The sequence below is a fragment of the Oryzias melastigma genome, linkage group LG4 (genome assembly GCF_002922805.2).
Source record: "Oryzias melastigma strain HK-1 linkage group LG4, ASM292280v2, whole genome shotgun sequence".
Lineage (NCBI taxonomy): Eukaryota > Metazoa > Chordata > Actinopteri > Beloniformes > Adrianichthyidae > Oryzias > Oryzias melastigma.
In genome coordinates this window covers 7,459,322-7,481,411 of record NC_050515.1, presented here as the reverse complement: position 1 = coordinate 7,481,411, position 22,090 = coordinate 7,459,322, and the positions used below count along the sequence as shown (strand labels likewise).

General features: G+C 35.5%; 2 protein-coding genes across 2 annotated transcripts; both read left to right on the top strand.

Moving 5' to 3' along the window:
• Positions 1 to 136: 136 nt before the first annotated feature.
• On the top strand, positions 137 to 3,211 carry lsm7 (LSM7 homolog, U6 small nuclear RNA and mRNA degradation associated). The gene is made up of 4 exons (XM_024278855.1): positions 137 to 213; positions 457 to 547; positions 653 to 724; positions 2,799 to 3,211. The coding sequence occupies exons 1-4, from the start codon at positions 208 to 210 to the stop codon at positions 2,939 to 2,941; spliced, it is 312 nt and encodes a 103-aa protein (XP_024134623.1). The 5' UTR covers positions 137 to 207; the 3' UTR covers positions 2,942 to 3,211.
• Positions 3,212 to 4,930: 1,719 nt separating this feature from the next.
• On the top strand, positions 4,931 to 22,043 carry tmprss9 (transmembrane serine protease 9). Its single transcript, XM_024279244.2, has 16 exons — positions 4,931 to 5,388; positions 7,613 to 7,826; positions 7,891 to 8,018; positions 9,539 to 9,606; positions 9,677 to 9,852; positions 9,926 to 9,970; positions 11,878 to 11,991; positions 12,126 to 12,291; positions 12,371 to 12,645; positions 15,124 to 15,266; positions 15,347 to 15,623; positions 17,051 to 17,164; positions 17,229 to 17,397; positions 17,460 to 17,725; positions 18,794 to 18,930; positions 20,874 to 22,043. Exons 2-16 carry the CDS (start codon positions 7,679 to 7,681, stop codon positions 21,033 to 21,035), a joined length of 2,388 nt encoding a protein of 795 aa, XP_024135012.1. The 5' UTR covers positions 4,931 to 5,388; positions 7,613 to 7,678; the 3' UTR covers positions 21,036 to 22,043.
• The last annotated feature ends 47 nt before the right edge of the window (positions 22,044 to 22,090 follow it).

The window sequence follows — 22,090 nt, the reverse complement described above, 5'->3', positions numbered from 1 at the left end:
AAGAGGTCAACTTTGAAAAATATTTTTTTAAACTACAATTATTTAGCAAACTAAAAATATTACCAAACCATTATCTAAGTACATATTTAATCATTTTTAAGAGCAAATTAATGTCTGATGACGTCAATTTCGGGTTTGCGGGGTTGCGATTGGTGTAGATAAATTGTTTCCGGGGTTAAAGGTTTACTTCCGGTTCATACCTCAAACATGGCGGTGAGTACGAAATTATTTCTTTTATTTTTCTCTTATTGTACATTGTTCTATTTACTATTAGTCCGTAATAATGTTATGTAAATAAACATTTTAACCAGAAGAACATTTTTGAAGTAAGAGACGACTTTTTTATTTTATTTTTATTATTATTTTACTGTCTTGGTCAGAGATGCTAAGCTAATGCTAGGCTAACTGTCTGCGCCTCAAACCGCATGAATGAAACTAACTTGACTTTCCGTGCAGGATAAAGAAAAGAAAAAGAAGGAGAGCATCTTTGACTTGTCCAAATACATCGACAAGCCAATTCGTGTGAAGTTTCAAGGAGGACGGGAGGGTAGGTGGCTTTCAGTCGGAGTTATCGGAGGATTGATGACCAAATATCAGTGGAGGGGATCGATATTTCAGTTGTTTTTTTTTTCTTTGACTATTCCCTCTTTAGCCAGCGGAGTTCTGAAAGGATTCGACCCTCTATTGAATCTGGTGCTGGACGGTACGATCGAGTACATGCGTGGTAAGTCAATAGTCTTAATAGAAATCCTACTTCCTGTTATAAGGAGAATTTAGGAGTAATTTATACATGCTATTACAGTTAAATTACTCAGTCTGTGAGGTTCAAAGCTTCTATTTCTATATATTTTAACTTTTCTTTAATTAAGAATTTCACCTTCGTTCTTCAATCTATGATGAATAGCATTGTTTTTTAAGTCAATGTATCAACTTTATCTTTATTTAGAAAATGTAATATTTATTATTAAACCCCTTTAAAGGGAATTCTTGTGCTTTCTCTGACAGAAGAAGCAAATCTGTTCGTCATTGACGACGCTAAAGTTCGCTTCCGATTAACAAGAGCACTAAAGTTACATTCCACTGTATTTTTTTTTTTACAGTTAAACCACCAAAAACCAGGTCCTGTTCAGAAACCAAAGCTCAAACCTGGATTAAATTATGCTTTAGATACATTAAACGCAGTTTCTGATTTGTGAAAACTTTATTTGATTTGTAAAAATGCTAAAACACAATGATTTTACCCCATTTTTCACACTCTGACCACCTAAAAACAGATCCTGTTCTTAGGCGATAAAATCATTGATTCACATTTTTTACAAAGCAAATAAATCTTTCATATATCAGAAACTGTTAAATGTATTCTTTGTTATCCAAAGCTTAATTTATTCCAGGTTTGAGATATCTCAGTCCAGCGGTTTTGGGACCTGTTTTTGTGGTCCAACTGTTAAAAATACAGCGAAATGTTCCTTTAATTCTCTCGTGAATCGGAAGCTAACTTATCGGAAGCTATCCTTAGCGTCGTTTGCCTTTGTAATATTTCAAATGTATTTTCTGTAGTTTAAATCAGGCATGAGCAAACTATTTATTTAATCTGGCCCGCCAAACTGTAATAAGTTATATTGATAATTCTAACTATTTTTTTTTCTGTAACTCTGGTGTCTACCTGTAATTGGTGCACTGGAAATAAATTGGATTTTTCATTCATGTACTGTTGGATAATGCCGTTTTCCTGACATTTGTCCCACAATTCCAACACCACAGATACAACATTTCTCTTTAAGTTTGAGTTTTTCCCTGAGTGACATCAACCGATTGGTGCACTTGGCACCAACGTCAGTAATGTGAGAACTATAGTCACAGTTTTGAAAAAAATGTCAAACTGTTGTTTTAAAAGTGTACAATTTTCAGTCCAAGTTAAATCAGGTTTTTGTTCAGGTTCTATGTATATATTTTTTTTCTCTGAGTTGGGTTACACTCTAATAATCTCCTCAGTCAACATATAGAATCTTTTGTGGCCCGTGAGTCAAAAGTGTGCCCACATCTAGTTTAAATCATTAGTTGTGAAAAGGTTTGTATTTCTGAACATATGAGATTAGTTCTTTTTTTTATTTTTTTAATTATTATTAAATTTGGTCTAACCTGAAATCCAAATTAAACAGTCTTTTAAATTTAGGAGAAAAAAGTTGTAAATTTGAGATTTAATTTTATAAATTTGAGTTTTGTTTTTGTAAATTTCTAACTTTAATTTGTTATATTCTTTTTTTGGTAGCCCTAACACTTTTGTAGCATGCTGTTTTTTGTCTTTTTTTCTGTTTTTGTTTTTTGCCGTAATCTTGTACATTTAGGAGAAAAAAATGATACATTTATGAGAAATAATACATGTAAATTTACGACTTTAATCTTGTAATATTCCACTTTGTTGGAGTTTGTTTCTTGGTGTTTGTTTGTTTAGAGAAGTTCATTTATAAATAAAAATAAGTGTCCCATTTGCACAAGTTCTTTTGGTGGGGATTGAAAACAAAAACATTTTAGTAAAATAAAGGTCATTATCTTATCCTGAAACATTTTCACATTAGTAGCCCATTGGTTAGGAAAAATACTGATTTCTCTTTAAACGGATATCCAGTTTTTATCTAACGTTTGTCCAGCTGTGAACTCTTGTTCTGTTGAGTATTTGTCTTGTTTACTGTCTGCAGTAAAAATCTGTTTAAATGCACAAGAAATTATACCCAACATCACTGTAAAAGCTCATATCTTCTGGTATTTCCTAACCGGTCACCATGTGTCTGTGAGTGCAGATCCAGACGACCAGCTGAAGCTGACAGAAGACACCCGGCAGCTGGGGCTGGTGGTCTGCAGAGGAACGTCCGTGGTGCTGATCTGTCCTCAGGATGGCATGGAGGCCATTCCAAACCCCTTCATACAGCAGCAGGACGGCTGACCTGCTGGGTTTTGTTTTTGGTTTGTTTATTTTGTTTTAAACTAAAAGATCATCTGAGGAAGCTGTTTGAGTTAAGAATCAAGAGTAAAAATGACTTTTGAATGCACTTCCCTTTGGTTTGTAGCGTCCAGATGTAAACCTCTGTTCTAAAGAGCTCATGTGTTCGGTAGGAAGTGGAAACAGAAGAATCTTTTCATTTTTATGCAGCAACAAAGTGAGCTTTTTACGGTTTGTTTTTGATAAGAAAATAAAAAGAAAGTGTGTGCTGGAGTTTGCTGGGTTTTCATCAACGGGTGCAAACATTTTACAAAACAAATGAAATGGTGAACGCTGCAAAGATGAACTTTCTGCTCCATGTGTGCAGAGATCTGACCTGGATTCAGATCTTTTCACACCCTTATAGAGTTTGTGATCTTTTGTCCGTTTAAAGGGAGTTTCTGTGTTTGGAAATGAAAAGCTTAAAATAAATCTGTATTTAAGTTAAGCAGGGTGGAGGGATTATGCTTAAAATCCATGTTTACATTTTCTCTTGTTCAGGAATGTCAAACTCGGTCACACAAGGGGCCAAAATCTAAAACAAACCTACAACACGGGCCGAACAGGATGAACATTTATTAAACTAAAACCACATTTTTAAAAGTAAATTAAATGTAGTAACAAAAAAACTAAAAAAAAGCCTTAATTAGCCAAAGCAGCTAAGTTTAGCTGAAATATCTGCTAAACTCCAAAATAGCCTAAAAAAACCGAAAAAAGGGCCTAGCATCATGTAGCAGAAATATTAGCTAATTTATATTAGCATAACTCGAAAATAGTCTAATAAACTTCAGAAAATAAAACCTAAATTAGCCAAAACAGCTAGCGTATAAGTATTAGCCTAATTCCAAAACAGCCTTAAAAATCTAAAAAGAAAAAGCCCAAATTAGCCAAAACGGCTAGCATCATGCAGTGGAAATATTAGCTAAAATCCAAAAAAATAAATAAAATGAGCCTCAAAACTGAAATTAGCCAAAACAGCTAGCCTGTAAAACTTAATGTAACTTAAATAGAGTAAAAAAAAAAACGTAAAAAAAGCCTCAATTAGCCAAAGCAGCTAAGTTTAGCTGAAATATCAGCTAGACTCCAAAATAGCCTAAAAAAACGAAAAAAAGCCTAAATTTGTCAAAATGGCTAGCATCATGTAGCAGAAATATTAGCTAATTTATATTAGCATAACTCGAAAATAGTCTAAAAAACTTCAGAAATTAAACCTAAATTATCCAAAACAGCTAGTTTATAAGTATTAGCCTAATTCCAAAAACAGCCTTAAAAATCTAAAAAAAAAAAAGAAAAAGCCCAAATTAGCCAAAACAGCTAGCATCATGTAGTGGAAATATTAGCTAAACTCATATACATAAATAAATAAGCTTAAAAAACTGAAATAAGCCTTAATTAGCCAAAACAGCTAGCATCATGTAGTGGAAATATTAGCTAAAATCCAAAAAAATAAATAAAATGAGCCTCAAAACTGAAGGTAGCCAAAACAGCTAGCATGTAAAAATTAATGTAAGTTAAATGTAGTCCAAAAAAAACTTTTTTTAAAAAAGCCTTAATTAGCCAAAGCAGCTAAATTTCAAAATAGCCTAAAAATACGAAAAAAGCCAAAATTTGTCAAAACAGCTAGCATCAGAAAAATTAGCTAATTTATATTAGCATAACTTGAAAATAGTCTAAAGAAAATAAATCTAAATTAGCCAAAACAGCTAGCATGTAGATTTAATATTAACTCCAAAACAGCCTAAAAATTTCTTAGTAAAAGTCTAAAAAAGTCTGAAAAGTTAGCAGAATGCCAATTCTTAAAACTTTTTAAAACCACAACTTTTTATCATAATTATGAATATTATTCCAGAATAAATAGATTCAAACCTTAAATAACTTCAACTTCAATATTTTACTTTACATAGTATATTTTGGGCCATTAGTAATAATAAAATAAAATGATCTGGAGGGCCTGATCCGGCCCCCGGGCCTTCCATCAAAAAAACGTGATCTTTTTGATGGAAGAATTAAATTTGACTAAAAGTGAGGAGACATCGTGTTTTCTAGAAGACAATGTGTGATTCGAGGTCTAGTTTTCCTGAAGAACTTGAGTTCTATAAACATAACCCGATCTCTCTTGGAGCTCCTCGTGATCTTTGGTCAGGATCAGGATCTTGGGTCAGGTGATCTCCCACAGGTGTTTACCTGGAGCCTCCCGGACACACAGGTGTGACCGTCGGGCTCCCCGCGGGATTCCTGCAGCTCAAGCGGCCGTTTCTGAGTCAACACGCCGAGTGAGCGGCGCGGCACGCCCCGGGTCAGGTGGAGCATATAGCGGACCCGTTAGCCCCGCCGGCCCGTCCGTCCGTCCGTCCTCGCGGAGGTTCTGCTGACAGGAGCGCGCGCGGGTCCGGAGATGAGAGGAGAGAAAGGTGAGTTTAACACCTAAAGTTTTCTTAAAATCCGCTTTCAATGAAGCGTCTAAAAGTAATTTAGTGAGTTTTAGTTTTTCTTTGTGGCCGTCGAGCATCATGGCCTCCTGGGATTATTTTACATTTTCTCCAATCTCAGTCTGACTGTGGGCCTCAGAGCAGAACCGTCTCTGAGCTTCAACCCGACCTGATGAGTTAGAAACGTTTGATTCTGGTGTAAAGTTTACAATAAAACTCTCCATGTAACATAATGTTTTCCTCCATATTGCAGTGAGTGTTTCCTCTCAAAATCCACTGAAGGATGAAGCTTTCTGTCGGATTTGCATCTAAATTATATTATATATCCAGCTATTTTTCCTTTTGTGATTCTTCAATGTCCTTCATTTTTCAGGATGTGCTCAAGGGCACTTCAGCATAAGAGATCACCTTCAATAGACTTCCTAGAAATCTTATTTTAGAATCCTAAACTGACTTCAGGGCATCTTTTTCTGAATCTGCTGAAGACGGAAATATTTCAGAAGTTTTCTGGAATCATTTAACGATCTCTTGGTGGATATTTTTTATTTATCCCCTAAATGAACTTGACAGTTCTTAAAGAAGTTAAAAATTCCAATAAAAACTCTTTTGATGTAAGATTACAAACATGAGATTATTTCTTAAATATGATGCACTATTATATTTATTTAAAAATATAATCCCAAGTAAATAAACTTAAGTTTTGTTACCATTTTGTACATTTAATGAGGTGTTTTAAAAATATATCTTTTGGATCAAAAAATGATTTTATGAACATGATGGTTTGGATGTTAATGAGTCAATGTTTTCAACCATTTTTCAAGCACATTTTCCTTGATAAAACATCTCAAATATCACTGGAACAGAAACAAAAACTGTTGTTTATATCAACAATTTAAAGACACTCGTATAAAATATTTTTTTTTAAATAAGAATTAATTATTATTTTTTTTATTTATTTTTCTTCATTAATAGTAAAAACATACAATATAAACTTGAGTTGTAAACTCAAACATGATGGAAAAAGAAAAAAAAAATGAAATAGGGACAGAAAGAAGAAAAGCTTATTTTGTCTGCCCCTTTTAACAATCAATAAATCAATCAATAGAAAAAAGTGAAAGAACATTTCTTTATTTATTTTCATTTCTAGCAAAAACAAGAAAATTTTCCACAAGTAATTCAGGGAAAACAAAGTGAACAGGAAGAAAAAAACTTGTTTATCTACCATTTTTACATTTTTGAGAGTAAAAAAAATGAATATATATATATATATATGTATATGTTTGTGTGTGTATGTATATGTATATTGGCAATTCTTGTCTCATTGTCTTAATCACACTTGGTTTGTTCATTTTTTTTGTAATTTCAATTTTTTTATAATTATGATTTTCTACGGACTTTAACAATTAGTAATTACTCTCTGCTAATCAATTTTATTTTTAAGTAATTATTAAATTAATTTGGATTTCATATATGAACATAAATAAGAGAACTTAAATAAGAACGTAATTAAATCAATTAAAATAAAGTAATTTAATCTACAGAAAAATTAGTGAGGTTGATAGTTAATTGAATCACTTCAAATTCCATAATTTATCATTGATTAAAACAGTCTATTACTAATGTGAATTAGTAAATATGTTTAAGGTTTTTACCAACTGACTGATCAATTAGAAATGAAATAAAGATTTGAAATTATCTCCAGTGATTGTCTGAGTAAATCAATCTTCAAGTTTGGATGCTCGGCCCTTTTCAAGTTTAGGAAAAAGTGCACAAAAAATTAGGAAACATTTTAGAGAAACTAATAATAGTTTTTTTAAATAAAATCAAAGTGAAGTAACTTTTGCTATGTGTACAAAACAACATTTAGGACATTTTATGAAGGACCCGTCAAAATAAAATCATTTTGGTTAAAAACTGCTGGTTGATTCGGAGTTTTGTTTGGTCCAAAAAGTGTCCTAAAAGAGTTATTTTGTGACCAAAACCAAGAATTGAAATATAACATTTTTCAATATTTAACAATTTTGATTTATTTTATCCTGATTAATTTCCTTTCAAAATAAAATACACTCCTCGTCAAATCGTTCTTTTCTTCAAACCAAAAGAGCCACAGTAGAGGGATAAAATGTGATCATTTCCCAGGGTGCACCTGGCCATTCAAACCAGCATCCCCGTCGTGCTGCAGCAGTAATCCTTCTTCACTGTTCAGTCTTTCAGGCGTTATGATAGCGGGGAGAGCTGAACGAGAGCTGTGAGGTCGGTGCTGTGATCTAACATGGACGTGAAGAAGGATGAGGGCGGGGCCTCGTGGTCGCCTGCTGGAGCCCCTCCCACTTCACCCAGCAGTGGCTCCTACAAGAGCGTCTTCGTGGCCTGCGTCATCTTCTTCCTTCTTATCGGCGTGGTTGTCGGCTTTGTTATAGGTGAGTGCTCTCTTTTCTCACATCGTTGTTTTAAAGCTAACCTTTTTCCACCTTCGACCGCTAGCGTACCTCCTGCAGGAGCCGCAGAACTTCATTGAGACGGTCGAACTCAAGGGTTTGGAGTACACGAATGATCTGCAGGAGGAGAACTCGGCGTTCTCCATCATCCTGTCCTCATCTCTAAAGTCAAAGGTCAGTTTGCATTACAGCACGTGTGTCAAGGCCCGGGGGCCGGATCCGGCCCTCCAGGTAATTCGACCTGGCCCTCCAGATCATTTTATTTTATTATTATCTCGCGCTTATTTCTAAAAATTCATACTGCAAGCTCGCTAGCTTCTATGGTTAATTTTTGATTTTTAATCTTCTTTAGTTTTTTAGAGTGTTTTTGAGTTAAGCTAACATTTCAGCTACATGCTAGCTGTTTTAGTTAATTTCATTTTTTTTTTCCTTTTTTTGACTGTTTTGGAGTTTGGAGTTTGTTTTTTAGGCTATTTTAGAGCTTAGCTAATACTTCAGCTAAGTGCTAGCTTCTATGGTTAATTTTTTATTTTTTTCTGGGTTTTTTAGAGTGTTTTTGAGTTTAACTAATATTTCAGCTACATGCTAGCTGTTTTAGCTAATTTTGTTTTTTTCCGTTTTTTAGGCTATTTTGGAGCTTAGCTAATACTTCAGCTTTATAATAGCCGTTTTGGCTAATTTATGATTTTTTTATATATATATATCTTTTTAGGCTGTTTTGGAGATTAGCTAATTTTTCAGCTAAATGCTAGCTTCTATGACAAATTTTTGATTTTTTTTCATTTTTGTTTATTTATTTATTTTAGACTGTTTTGGAGTTTAACTAATATTTCAGCCACATGCTAGCTGTTTTAGCTAATTTAGTTTTTTTTTTCCTTTTTTGACTGTTTTGGAGTTTAGCTAATACTTCAGCTTCAAATTAGCTGTTTTGGCTAACTTATGATTTTTATATCTTTTTAGGCTGTTTTGAATTTTCGCTTATATTTCAGCTAAATTCTAGCTGTGTCAGGTAATTTAGTTTTTTTTTTTACTTTTTAGGGTATTTTAGAGTTTAGCTAATATTTTAATCTACCATTACCTGTTTTGGCTAACTAAGGCTTTTTTTGTTTTTTGGCTGTTTTGCAGTTTAGCTAATAATTCAGCTAAATGCTAGCTGTTTTGGCTTTTTTTTTCCTTTTTATCATTTTTTAAACTGTTTTGGAGTTAGATTAATACTTACCCGGTGGCAGTTATGACAAATTTGGTCTTTTTTCAGCTTTTTAGACTATTTTGGAGTTTAGCTAATATTTCAGCTACATGCTAGCTGTTTTGGCTAATCTACATTTTCCCTTTTCTTTTTTTCAGTTTAATTTGGCATTTAGCTAATATTTTAACTGGCTATCAGCTTCAGCGTTTTTATATATTAATTAATTTCAGCTATCAGCACTAGTATCTTCTGCAGCCAAATTCAACTTACAGCATTCACACTAGCATTATTGCAGGTAGTGCTATATATCTAGTTTAGAATTATGTTAAAAAGTTGCATGTTTAATGCTTTAATAATGTAGCTTTAGAGTTTTCATTAAAGTTATCTTGTTCGGCCCACGACCTAAGGTGTGTTTTGGATTTTGTCCCTTATGCGATTGAATTTGACACCCCTGCATTACAGCCTCCTTTTTGAAGATAATCCTTATTCATAATCTTCTTTTTTTTAGATTAAAAACATCTTCATTGCCTCATCAATATCAAATAACTACGAGGACTGCAGCATTATCGCCTATGGGTGAGCGAAGTCACTAAACACTGAGAGCAAACATCCAGAGACGGACTCCGACGTTTGTTTTTCTTCTCAGCAACACAAACGGTGACGTCATAGCGACCGTCAGACTCGTCTTCATGGTGTCCAGAATCCAGCAGTTTTCAGAAAACTTTATCCGGGACCTGCTGAGGGCGGGGCTCAGCTCCGTCATGCAGGGGAAACCTCTGGAGGTGCCGGGGTTCGGGGCGATCAGCGCCATCTTTTTGTTAGGTGTGTCCTGGAGACGGTATGACCACGAACGAAGGCCGCCGCTGTTTGATGCTGCTTTTCCTCCTCGTTACAGGAGCCAGAGGGAAGTCCTTTTATGTCGTCGGGGACGCAAAGATGGGTACGTTCACTTTCAGAGAGCCTTGTTTAATGTCTTTCAACACCAGAAACAATTCTGTTTCCTTTAAAGTCCTAATCCGATCATCTTTAGATCAATTATAAAAGTATTCCCAGTGATCTTTTAATTAAGATTCTGCTGTTTTTAGCCTAAATTAAAAAAAAGTCATTTTCTGGGTCATAGTTTCTGCAAAGCAGCATAAGTTCATTAGAAATTTGCCTCTGAGTTGTGAGTGGGACCTTTGGAAGAAAGTAAGCCTGCCCCCACTTCCCATTATCAATCTGTTTAAAAACTGTTCCGCCAGTTTTCCGGCCAATAATATTGGAGCTTTCCAGTTGTACAGTTTTGATCCAGATTCCAGCTCAGACGAGGAAAACAAAGACGTTCATGGATCTATTTGTCTGCAAGTGGATGTATCAAAAAGGGGCGGAGCCACTGACATATAATAGAGAAACAAAGCAAAAGGTTGTGATGTCATCAATAGAAAACACATCCGGTTTCAATGAAATGACAAATTCAGTCGCCATTTATTATTATTTATTTATTATTATTTTAGGATTTTACATTAGTAAGCAGCGATTGGTCAGAGTTGACTCATAATTTCTATGGCAACCATTCTAGCTAATCAGGAGTGAGTTAGTTGGTAAGCCACACCCCTTACACCCAAAGCCGGCTCGGGAGAATCTGTCAATCAAACAGTGTTTATTTTTCAGTAGAAGTCTACGGGATTTTGGCTTTCTGGGACCAGCGAGTACTTCCTGTTTGGAACATGAGAGGGAGGGTTTACTCTGTCCAGTTCTCTATATACTGTCAGTGAGCGGGGCAGAGAGCTTCTTGCCCACTCAGCATATTTTCTACATTTTTCAAACAGCATTTTTTCCTCTGCTCTTTATTCACGGCTTAATGAATGAAGAAATACTCAGAAATATAATTTTAAGCTGAATTTTCTTCAAAAATGTCCTCCATCATTGGAAAAAACTGCTCCAAGAACATGTTAAAAACACCTAAAATATTACTCTTAGGGGTTAAACCCAATATATTCTAAACCTCATTGAAACAATAATTACTATGCAAAACTTTCATGTTATTTTGTCATTTTTTCAATTTTTTTCTCAACAAAATACAACTTATTTTTCCTTCAAAAGTCCCATCAAATTAACTCCCACTTTCAGAATTTTGAAGTCCCACTCCAACTTTAATTTTTTCTATTGTTCCCAGTGGTCTTTTAATTACAATTATGCAGTTTTTAACAAAAATGAAAGAGTCTGCATCATTTTTAAAGATATATTTTCTGCTGAGCAGCAGGATTTCATTAGACTGGGATGTGGGCGGGACAAAAAGGCTTATCCCGATATCCCAGCATTCCTTTGTTTACACTCTTTCCCGTTAGCTTACAGCTCCTCACAACCACAGGCTAACATTAGCATAGCAAGAAAAAAGTGGCGAAAGCCAAGCTTTTTTTTTTTTTTTAAACCCTCCTTTAATTTAACACAATTTGAATAAAGAAATACTCTTTTTGGGAAAATATTAAATTATTTAATATTTGTGAGAAATATTGAGAAAAATGCAACAAGAAAATGTTGAAAATGGCAAAAACAGGATTTTTCTTTTTTTTCCATTCCGTCTGTTTTCTAACTACAACCCGTTTTACATAATCAGTACATATTGATAAGTAAACCTCATCATCCTGTAGTTTTTTTGTAAAACTTCTTCTTTTTTGTTACATTTTCTCTTTGCTGTCGTTAAATAATCACTTAAAATCATTTTACTCAATTTTATATATCATTATTCCTCTAAAAAAGAACTTTCTTTTCATTTGAATGTGACTTTGCTGTATGACGATGCTTTATATTTAAAATATAGTTTTTTTCTAATGTGTTTCTACTATTTCTCAAATCTTTAAATAACAGCCAGTTGTCCTGCCAACGCCTTCACCTGTGACGATGGAGAATGTGTCACTAAAATGAACCCCGAGTGTGACTTCACTCCAGATTGTGCAGATAAATCTGATGAAGCTCACTGTGGTAAAATCAGTTCATTATATAATCTCAATTTTAGCTTTTTTTCCCCTCAGTTGATCTTAAGTATTAGGAGTTTTAGTTTTTTCTTTAAACAGTGTGTTTTTTGGTCCGTATGAAACGCTCTTGACCCCCGTCAGCGTGCGGTTCTCGGCCGGCTGTGCAGAGTCGGATTGTGGGCGGAGTTGACGCTCACCAGGGCGAGCTTCCGTGGCAGGTCAGTCTGAGGTTCCACGGACTTCACACCTGTGGAGCCTCCATCATCAGCGACCGCTGGCTGGTCAGCGCAGCGCACTGCTTTGAGAAGTAGGGTTTGTCCTGATGAGAGTTTCTAAAAACTGTGTGTATTTTACTATTCAAAGTGATTTTATTTTTCCTGTTTTAGAGAAAATGACCCCAAAGAGTGGACAGCTCTGGTTGGAGCCAGCCAGACAAAAGGTGATGAGGTCGGCTCCAAAGTAATGAACATCAAGTCCATAGTTGTCTCTCCGGCGTACGACCCTGCGACCACCAACAACGACGTGTCCGTGCTGGAGCTGGAGAGCCCCCTCACCTTCGGCCCCTTCATCCAACCCATCTGCATTCCCGCCACGTCGCACGTCTTCCCGCCCAGTCAGAACTGCATCGTGTCCGGCTGGGGCGCCTTAAACGAGTTCAGCTGTGAGTCTGCATGCAAACACTGGAGGAAGACAAGCAGAGCCGGACGAATGAACCATATAGAGTTTCAAAATGTTCATTTTCTTAAAATAAAGTCAAACAATCAGCGGAAGTTAGCATTTCTTTTTGATTCAACATTACAATTATTATAAAATATATATCCGTCCCTCCAGGTAATTATATCCATTTTATTTTATTGTCATTAGTGGCCCGATGTTATCTAACGCTCATTTCTAACTTGTATAATTTTGATAAAATTTATTTTTATGGAGAGTAAAATATTGAAAGTTATTTAAGGTTGAAGTTAATTTATTCTTGAATAATATTCCAGCTTTTTTATTATTCATAATTAGGTTAAAAAGTTACTGTTTTAAAGTTTTAAAAATGGGAATCCTGCTAGAATTTTACAATATTTTGATATTAACATTTTGTAGGCTATTCTTGAGTATACCCAATATTTTAGCTACGTGCTAACTGTTTTGGCTAATTTAAGCTTTTTTCTCTCTCATTTTTTAGGATATTTTGGAATTAGGCTAATATTTACATGCTAGCCGTTTGGCTAATTTAGCCTTTTTAAAGTTTTTTAAGCAGTTTTGTTGTTTAGCAAATATTTCAGCTACTTGCTAACTGTTTTGGCTAATTTAGGCTATTTTGGGGCTTAGCTAACATTTCACCTACATGCTATATGTTTTGGCTAATTTAACCTTTTATAAAGTTTTTAGGCTAATTTGGAGTTAGGCTAATATTTACATGCTAGCTGCTTTGGCTAACTTAGGCTTTATTTTTATCTTTTTTTTAAGCTGGTTTTAAGCTGTCTAATATTTCAGTAACATGCTAGCTTTTTTTGGCTAACCAATTTTTTTAGGCTAATTTGGGATTTAGCTAACATTTTAGCTGGCTACCAGCTTCAGCGTTTTCAGCTATTAGCTTCCGCATCTTCAGGGGCAAAATTTCGCTTACAGCATTCACACTAGCATTATCACAGGTGATGCTATATTTAGTTAATAATTATGTTAAAAAGTTACAGATTTAAAGTTTTAAAAATGTAGTTTTAGAGTGTTTAATAAATGTTTATCCTGTTTGGCCCGCTACCTAAGGTGTGTTTTGGATTTTGGTCCCCTGTGCGGTTGAATATGACACCCCTGATATTTACATTTTGCAGCATTTTTTAATGACAAACTGTCAAAGTGGGTGGAGCCTAAGAGCTAATTCTCTTTTTAGCACTCAATAAAAAATATTCAACAAAGATCACAGTGCCAAAAAATGCCATCATGAAATATTTAAACCATAATGAAAAAAATGATGTGCAATAAAAAAGAAATTAATTTTACGAAGAATTTAAGAATCAAAACAAAAATAGAAAATAGAAGATGTAATATTTATTATTTTATTTTATGTATATATTTACAATTATTTTTTCAATGTCATAATTGAAGAAAAAAACAATTATTGGCACAAAATAAAATATACTTCTAAAACAATTTAATACACTGCAACGTTTTTTGACAATTTCAGTCTAAGATACATTTTATTGTTTTTGTTCATTAAATTGTGAACATTTTTGGAATTTCATGGCAAAGCCACTTAATACTTTTAGTTTTTTTTTGTTAAATTTTTCAAAATGAACAAGCATTATAATATTGTGTTTACTGTCATGCTGTCTGAGTGTTAACGGTTGGACTTCAGAGGTTTTTCTTGTTGTAAAAACATATTTTTACAACAATCTAACCCAGTCTAAAGAGGTGACGACATAGAAGAACAGGACTTTTAAGTAGAAATATATACATTCATATAGAAGTATAATGACTTTGGGTGTTGGGAAAAATTGATATATCGCGATATTTGATTTGGTGATACTTGTATCAATTTAAAATCTTGACAAGACAATATTTAATTAATCACTTGTGAGCAAACGCTGTTGCAGTGCTTAGTGTTGTGATCATTAGATAAAATAAATTTGACCATTTTATTAACATTAAAGGTGTATAAATATTGAGGTAGTTTTTTTCTAAATCATAGTCTTTAAAAAATTGTTATGGTACAGTCCTGGGTTATATCACGATACGTATCGTATCGTGATATATCACGATATGTATCGTATTGCGATATATCACGATTCGAATCGTATTGGGATATATCACGATACGTATCGAATTAGGATATATCACGATTCGTATCGTATTGGGATATATCACGATTCGTATCGTATTGGGATATATCACGATACATATCGTATTGCGATATATCACGATATGTATCGTATTGCGATATTGACTCTTGCCAATACACACTCCTAATAATGAGTAATACAAACAAGTGTATGTCTTTGATGATACAAAATGCTATAATATATTTACTGGGTGATTATTGATCTGGGAAATTCTCTAGGTTGCTTTTACTCAAAAGTGGTCAGGATAGGCTCCAGCAACAATGTGATCCCAGAAGGGATGAATTTATGGACGGAGTTCTTCTGCTCCACAGTCTCATTGCCGTCCACGCTGCAGAAAGCTATCGTGAAAATCATTGACACCAAGGAGTGCAACAGATCCTCCGCGTACAACGGAGCCGTGAGCGACCTCATGATGTGTGCTGGGTTCCTGCAGGGGAAGGTGGACTCCTGTCAGGTCGGTGCTGTCTCACTCTTTGGTTTAAAACACTTGATCCCTGCCGTCGTGGATTTTTAAATCGATCCCGCGTCCCTCAGGGTGACTCCGGAGGGCCGTTGGTGTGTGAGGGCGCCCCGGGGAAGTTCTTCTTGGCTGGCGTGGTGAGCTGGGGCGTGGGTTGTGCCCAGATCAACCGGCCTGGGGTTTATTCCCGCATCACCAAACTGCGGAACTGGATTCTAAAGCACACAGACCCCAGCATGGTGCACGATTACATGCAGCCTCTTCCCACCGTCGCCGCTCTTCCACCGACACAAGCGACCTCGGCTAATCTGTCTGTGACCTGGGAAGTGTCTTCTGAAGTGACCTCACCTGGTAATGTCACTCTTTAAGCTTTACATCTCCAATCTTACATATCTCACAAATTTATTGATGAAAAATAAAGAACATTGTTCATTTTTGCTGTTTTATTTACAAAAAAAACTAAAAAATATTTAGAAAAATGTGAAATGGCAACATTTATGAGAAATGAACTATATCTAAGTAGGGTCAGAAATTCAGAATAATAAGATGAGTTACGAACTGACATCTAATCAACCTGAAAACAGGAGCTAGTGTCTGGAAATGTCTCTAAAGAAGTTCAAACCAGTACAAGTTTTCTTTTAAAATGCTCACATGTAGCTTCATTTTGAAAATGCATTCATTAACATTCAAACTACGTTCCACTGACGTAGCAGTTCAGAATGGACAGACACGCCCCCACCGGTGTGCAGCCCACCTGAAATCCAGCTGGATCAAACTTCTCCCCAAAAAACTGCTTAATGTGTTTGTGAAAAATAATAAGTAAAGAAAATGTATGAGGAGAAAAAAGAAAAACTTGAAAAAATCAGAATTCCAGGAAAAATGTAAGAGAAATGAGTGAGAAATTCTTATTTTTTGGGCTGCCTGGTGTGACTTTAGTCTGGATTTGTTTGTATTTTCATTCAAATGATTAGTTTGTTGTATTCTTGTTGTTTTTATAAAAGTACACCTAAAACTTTCACAGTTTGTTAAGCATTTTGGGGGTTTCCACAGCAAAATTAATCCTATTTTTCGAGATGGAAATTACTGTTTTTGCATGATTTTATGTCTAGTGTTGAATAGAACATGGAAAAAAGACAAAATAAAGGCAGCGTCACATAGGAGAGGTTGTGGTGATTAAAATGATGTCAAATAAGCATGTAGTTTTTCAAATTAAAAATACAGGAAATTCAAAAGTAGATAAAAACAGGGTTTGAGGCCATATAGGTTCCAAAGAATTAAAAATACATGTTCTAAATGTACAATTTTGCGTGATTTCATATTGTGATTATTTGCAGATAATAAGTGGCTGTCAAATACTCTAACTAAAAAGAAAAAAAAGGGCGATTAATTGCGATTAATTTTTTCCAGATTTACGATTAATTAGTTAATTTCTTTTATTGATTCCCAGCCCTAATTAAAATTCTAAGTTTAACTTTTATTTATTTATTTATTTTAGGGAAGTGGTGCATTGTCTGCCGTGTTAATGCAAAAAAAAGGAATTGTGTTACTTTTTCAAGAAATTCCTTAAAAAACACAACATGACAGACAATGCACCACTTCCCTAAAAAATAAAAATTAAGAAATAAAAGTTAAATTAGGGCTGGAAATCGATTTAAAAAAAAACACAAATTATATCTAGAAAAAATGAGTCGCCCCTTTTTTCACTTTTACTTCACCCATCAATTCGTGTCTTGATTCCAGTCGAGTGTTTTCAGTGGAGTTCCTCTTATGTATTACAGCAGTGAACTGCAGTGACAGCTTCCAGTGCGGATCTGCGTCGTGTGTTTCCAAAGTGAACCCCGAGTGTGACGGAGTCGCCGACTGTCCCGACGACGCCGATGAAAGAAACTGCGGTAGGTTCCTCTGGGCGGAGCTAACTTGAAGGAGTATCTTGAACACGCTGTGATCTTTGTCCAGACTGCGGTCTGCGTCCAGCGCTCGGTCCCCAGAAGATCGTGGGTGGAGTCACGGCTCGGAAAGGGGAGTGGCCTTGGATCGGCAGTCTGCAGCAGCACAGACTTCACCGCTGCGGCGCCACGCTCATCCACAATAAGTGGTTACTGACTGCGGCGCACTGTTTGAAAAGGTACTTCAGCTTTAACTTTAACGCATCCCGCTGCGACTGTTTCATTAAAAACTCTCGCTCAGTGACCCCAGCCCCACCAACTGGGCTGTGAGCCTTGGCTCGGTTCTGCGATCCGGAGCCGGAGCTCTGGTCATTCCCATCCAAAGAGTGGTGGTTCATCCGGACTTCAACGGCACCCGCATGGATCACGACGTGGCTCTGCTGGAGCTGGCCGTCCCGGCCCCCACGTCCTACACCATCCAGACGGTGTGTCTGCCCTCACCCGTGCACCGCTTCCTGCAGAACGCAGAGTGCTACATCGCAGGCTGGGGCTCCATGAAGGAAGGAGGTGAGGGAGGAGCAGCAAGCTCCGCCTCCTTCTATGACCACATCAGAGGTTCACGCTAAAAGAGGAAAGTGTTAAAATGTAAATAAACAAAAACAGTTTAAAGACGCACACCAGTGAAAACTGTGTTTTTAACATGTTCTTGTAGCATTTATAGAAGAATTTAAACTTAAACTGCATTTCTGAGTATTCATATTCAAACTGTGGTGAATCAGGAGCAGATGAAAAAAGTGGAGCTTGAAGAAGTTCTGAGAAGATCCATTCTGATCCATGAACGTCTTCATTCCGTCATCCGGATCAAAACTGTACGATTAATGTTAGCTTGGCTTTAAGCTAGCAGGAGAGAGTGTAAACAAAAGGATCATGGGAAATGAGCAGAGGCTTACTTCCACCAAAAACTCAGAGCCGAGTTTCTAATTAACTACAGCCGCTCTGCAGAAACTATGTCCTAGAAAACTGCAGCTTTTTTATTATTTTGGATCAAAACTATTCTTGAAATAAACCAGATTTATCAATCAATAAAAAAAATAAAATGTTATTATCATAATTAAATAAAACACTGGAAATGAAGATGATTGGATGATTTTTATTTTTTTTTTTGGTTTTGCAAAAGCAGGAAGACATTTTTCCTGTTGGGGTTGAGAAATCTTTTGCTGGTATTCCATGGAAACATGTTCTTCTTAGTGGCAAATTTATTTAATCATTAATGCTTTTTTGATAGCAAAAGTCAGGTCAATATTAGACTTTTTCTAAATAATTATTGTAAAACTTTGCCATTTCATGTATGCATATAAGTCAAAATTTGTAACATGATTTTATCTGATTAATTGTTTTATTTCAGGTATTGACAACAATGAAATACCTCAATTAAAAAAAATACAAAACACAGATATAGCAAACCTATTACAGATATCAAGTTAGCAAAAAATAACTGAGATGGACTCATAAATCTGAAGCAAAAAAGTATGAAATCTGCACCTGCATTTTCCTGGTTGTACTTATCTGAACCAAAACGTCTCGTCTCCACTGGTTTTGGTTCCACAGATTCCTAAAATGGTCATATTTCTGCAGGTTCTCTGACCAACCTGCTGCAGAAAGCTGAAGTGAAGATCATCGAGCAGGCCGACTGCCAGCTCTCCTATGGAGACGCGCTGACTCCAAACATGATGTGTGCCGGGCTCATGGAGGGAGGCAGAGACACCTGTTTGGTAGGAGTCACCGGACGAGTGTTTGACTTGTGTGTTGTGATTGTATGTTCATTTTCATCTCTACAGTCTGTTTAGACCAGGGGTCGGCAACCTTTAACAGAAAAAGAGTTCTCGTTTTCTACTGATCAAAACCTAGAAGGAGCCGCATAGTCTTCCGTTATTCTTTAAGAAATTCAGATTTGCAAACATGACCTTCTTTTTGTTTTTTTTTAGTAAATGTGAATTATGATAAGTGAGTATTTTTGGCACAAACAAAAGCAAAAATAAAAAAACAAACTAGCATGACTCAAATTTCTTTTTACCTTTAGTAGAGGCCAAATTAGCGAAAAAGTTTGCTAGTTGCTTAATTACTAGCTGAACTCCAAATTAGAATACCTTTCGTAAATAAATTAAGTCAGCCAAAAATGTTAGAATGTTGCTAAAATAAAAGCTAAACTCTAAATTATCCTAAAAACCCCAATAGATAACAAATTAGCCAAAAATGTTAGCATATATTGCTAAAATATTAGCTAAACTCCAAATTAGCATAAAAAAGTCATTAGAGGCCAAATTAGCCTTAAGAAAGCTAGCTTGTTGCTTAATTACTAGCTGAACTCCAAAATAGCCTCAAATTCCTTAGTAAACTAAATTAGTCAAAAATGTTAGCATGTTGCTAAAATAAAAGCTAAACTCCAAATTAGCCTAAGAACCCCAATAGATAACAAATTAGCCAAAAATGTTAGCATATATTGCTAAAATAGAAGCTAAATTCTAAATTATTTCAAAAAAACATTAGTAGATAATGAATTAGCTGAAAATATCAGCATTTTGGTAAAATATTAGCTAAATTCCAAATTATCCTAAAATTCCTCAATAAACTAAATTAGTCAAAAACGTTAGCATGTTGCTAAAATAGAAGCTAAACTCCCAATTAGCCTAAAACCCCCAGTAGACAACAGACTAGCAAGAAATGTTAGCATGTTTCTAAAATGGAAGCTAACTCTAAATTTTTTGAAAATTACTATTTTATTTTTCTTCATCCAGAGAGCCACCATGGAGAGATAAAAGAGCCACATGTGGTTCTGGAGCCGCAAGTTGCAGACCCCTGGTTTAGACACAAAAACATGATCACTTTGTCAATTGTGGCGTTTTATAGTAAAACATTGGTTGTATTTTGAAAATAAACCGTATTTTCTTATGTATTTTGATGTAACTTCCTGCCAGAATTGATGGGGAACTCTCGCGGCTCACACACAAAATAGAGCAGACGGCGAAACGATCCGCTGCACCGCGCAGGCCCTCTGCGGAGGAGCGGTGCTGGGAACCAGATCTAGAAACTACATCACTGAAAGCCACGCCCCCTCAGAGGAGATTTTGGAAACAGAAGCTTCAGATCAATATGAAAAATATATTTTTAAGACATTTAGGTCGTGGGATTTTTGTTAAAAACAGAATTAAAACACAACTGGGAATGTTTTTTTTTATTAAAAAAAATGTCATTAGGAGACTTTTAAGGAAACGATTTGATAACAATATACTGCAGATTTTTAAATATATTGACTTACTTCCTCATCTGTCATTTTTTCACCTTCTTTTTGTAAAAAATAAAAATTAGGACATCTAAATTCCTTCTCAAACTACTAAAAAACTATCTAGTGCACTGGATTTTAGAAGCAGTTTTTCTATGGCAACAAATATGACTGATTTCTACCAATACAAACCTATTAAAAATCAACATTTTATGAAGACAATTTGTGAATCCAGTGTGTTCAGATGATAAAAACTTGGATAATTTATTAAAATAAAACATGAAAACACATTTTGATCTCATTGATGCTCTCTAGTTTTTCCAGATATTTCTTGATTATAGATTTAGACAGCCCTAGAAAAAAAAAAAAAATAAAAAACGCATTAAGTAGTGAAGGACCACCACCTTTGTTTTCTCTGTTGTCCTCTTCTCTCAGGGTGACTCTGGAGGCCCCCTGACGTGCCGTGACCTCTCCGGCCGGTGGTTCATCGCCGGCGTGACCAGCTGGGGTCACGGGTGCGGACGAGTCGGCTTTCCAGGGGTTTACACTCGCGTGACATCAGTCAGGAAGTGGATATCAAAATACCTGCCCTTCTAAAGAAGGAAGGGAAAACCAAAACACACCCTCTGAGAGCTCAGAGATTTGTCATTTCCTCACAAACCGTACTGTACAAGGACTAAAGTCATGGCAGAGGTCAGAGGTCAGCATTTTCAGCTTAAGCTGCTGAATTTGGGTGCTTTTTTTTTAACTTTTTATCACAGTCAAAAGATTACTACAAATTTAGCCACCACATTGCACAACTGAAAGTATTTATTACATTTATTTATTGTCCTTTTCCAAAAATGTAATGTTATTTTTTGTGTGGGTTTCTTAGTAATCATCATTTAGTCACAGACTTGAAAGCATTTACAGGTGAACAGAAACCTTCAATGGAGATGAAGACATTAAGGCTCATAGAATATAAAAAAATAACCTCAGAATTCACCTAAAATGTACTTGCTTTTTATGTGGCTAAAATATAAACTTCGGTTATTTTTGGTGCTTTTTTGTGGTTAAATATTTCTTTTCTTTTGTGATTTTTCATCTGTAATGTCCATGATAACCCTTAAAAAAAATGACTTTTTTTCTCTTCATCTGCCGGCTGAAAGGGGACCGAGTTTGGTCCAGAACTCTAAAAGCTGCAGCTCTGTTTGGAGGAAGCGGTGGAACAAGCCGCCCACTGTGGAGGCCGGGATATAGAGTGACACCTAGAGAACCTGTCAAACAGAACGGGTTTGTTCTCCGGCCGTATTTTGATATCAGGCTGTCTGCAGGCTTGAGAATGTCAAAACACGGAGATACGCCCAAATTCTTCCCGGTGACGACGAAAAATGTTATCTGGTTTTTGTACTCAAATCTATTTTTTAATAAATTTTAATATGTGATCAAAAGTGAAATGAGAAGCTGCCATCTCCAAAAAAAGGGGGTTGGTGTCAATAGTTGCAGAAGTTTGGTGTTTGGGCGACACATTTTCAACACAAAGAAAACATGTATAAAATTGAATTTTAAAAAAGCATTTTTACAGAGAACCTTGTAAGGATTCAATAAATTCATTTAAGGGAAAAATGTTACAATTTTTGTACTGTTTTTTATAGAAACTCAAAGCAAACTGA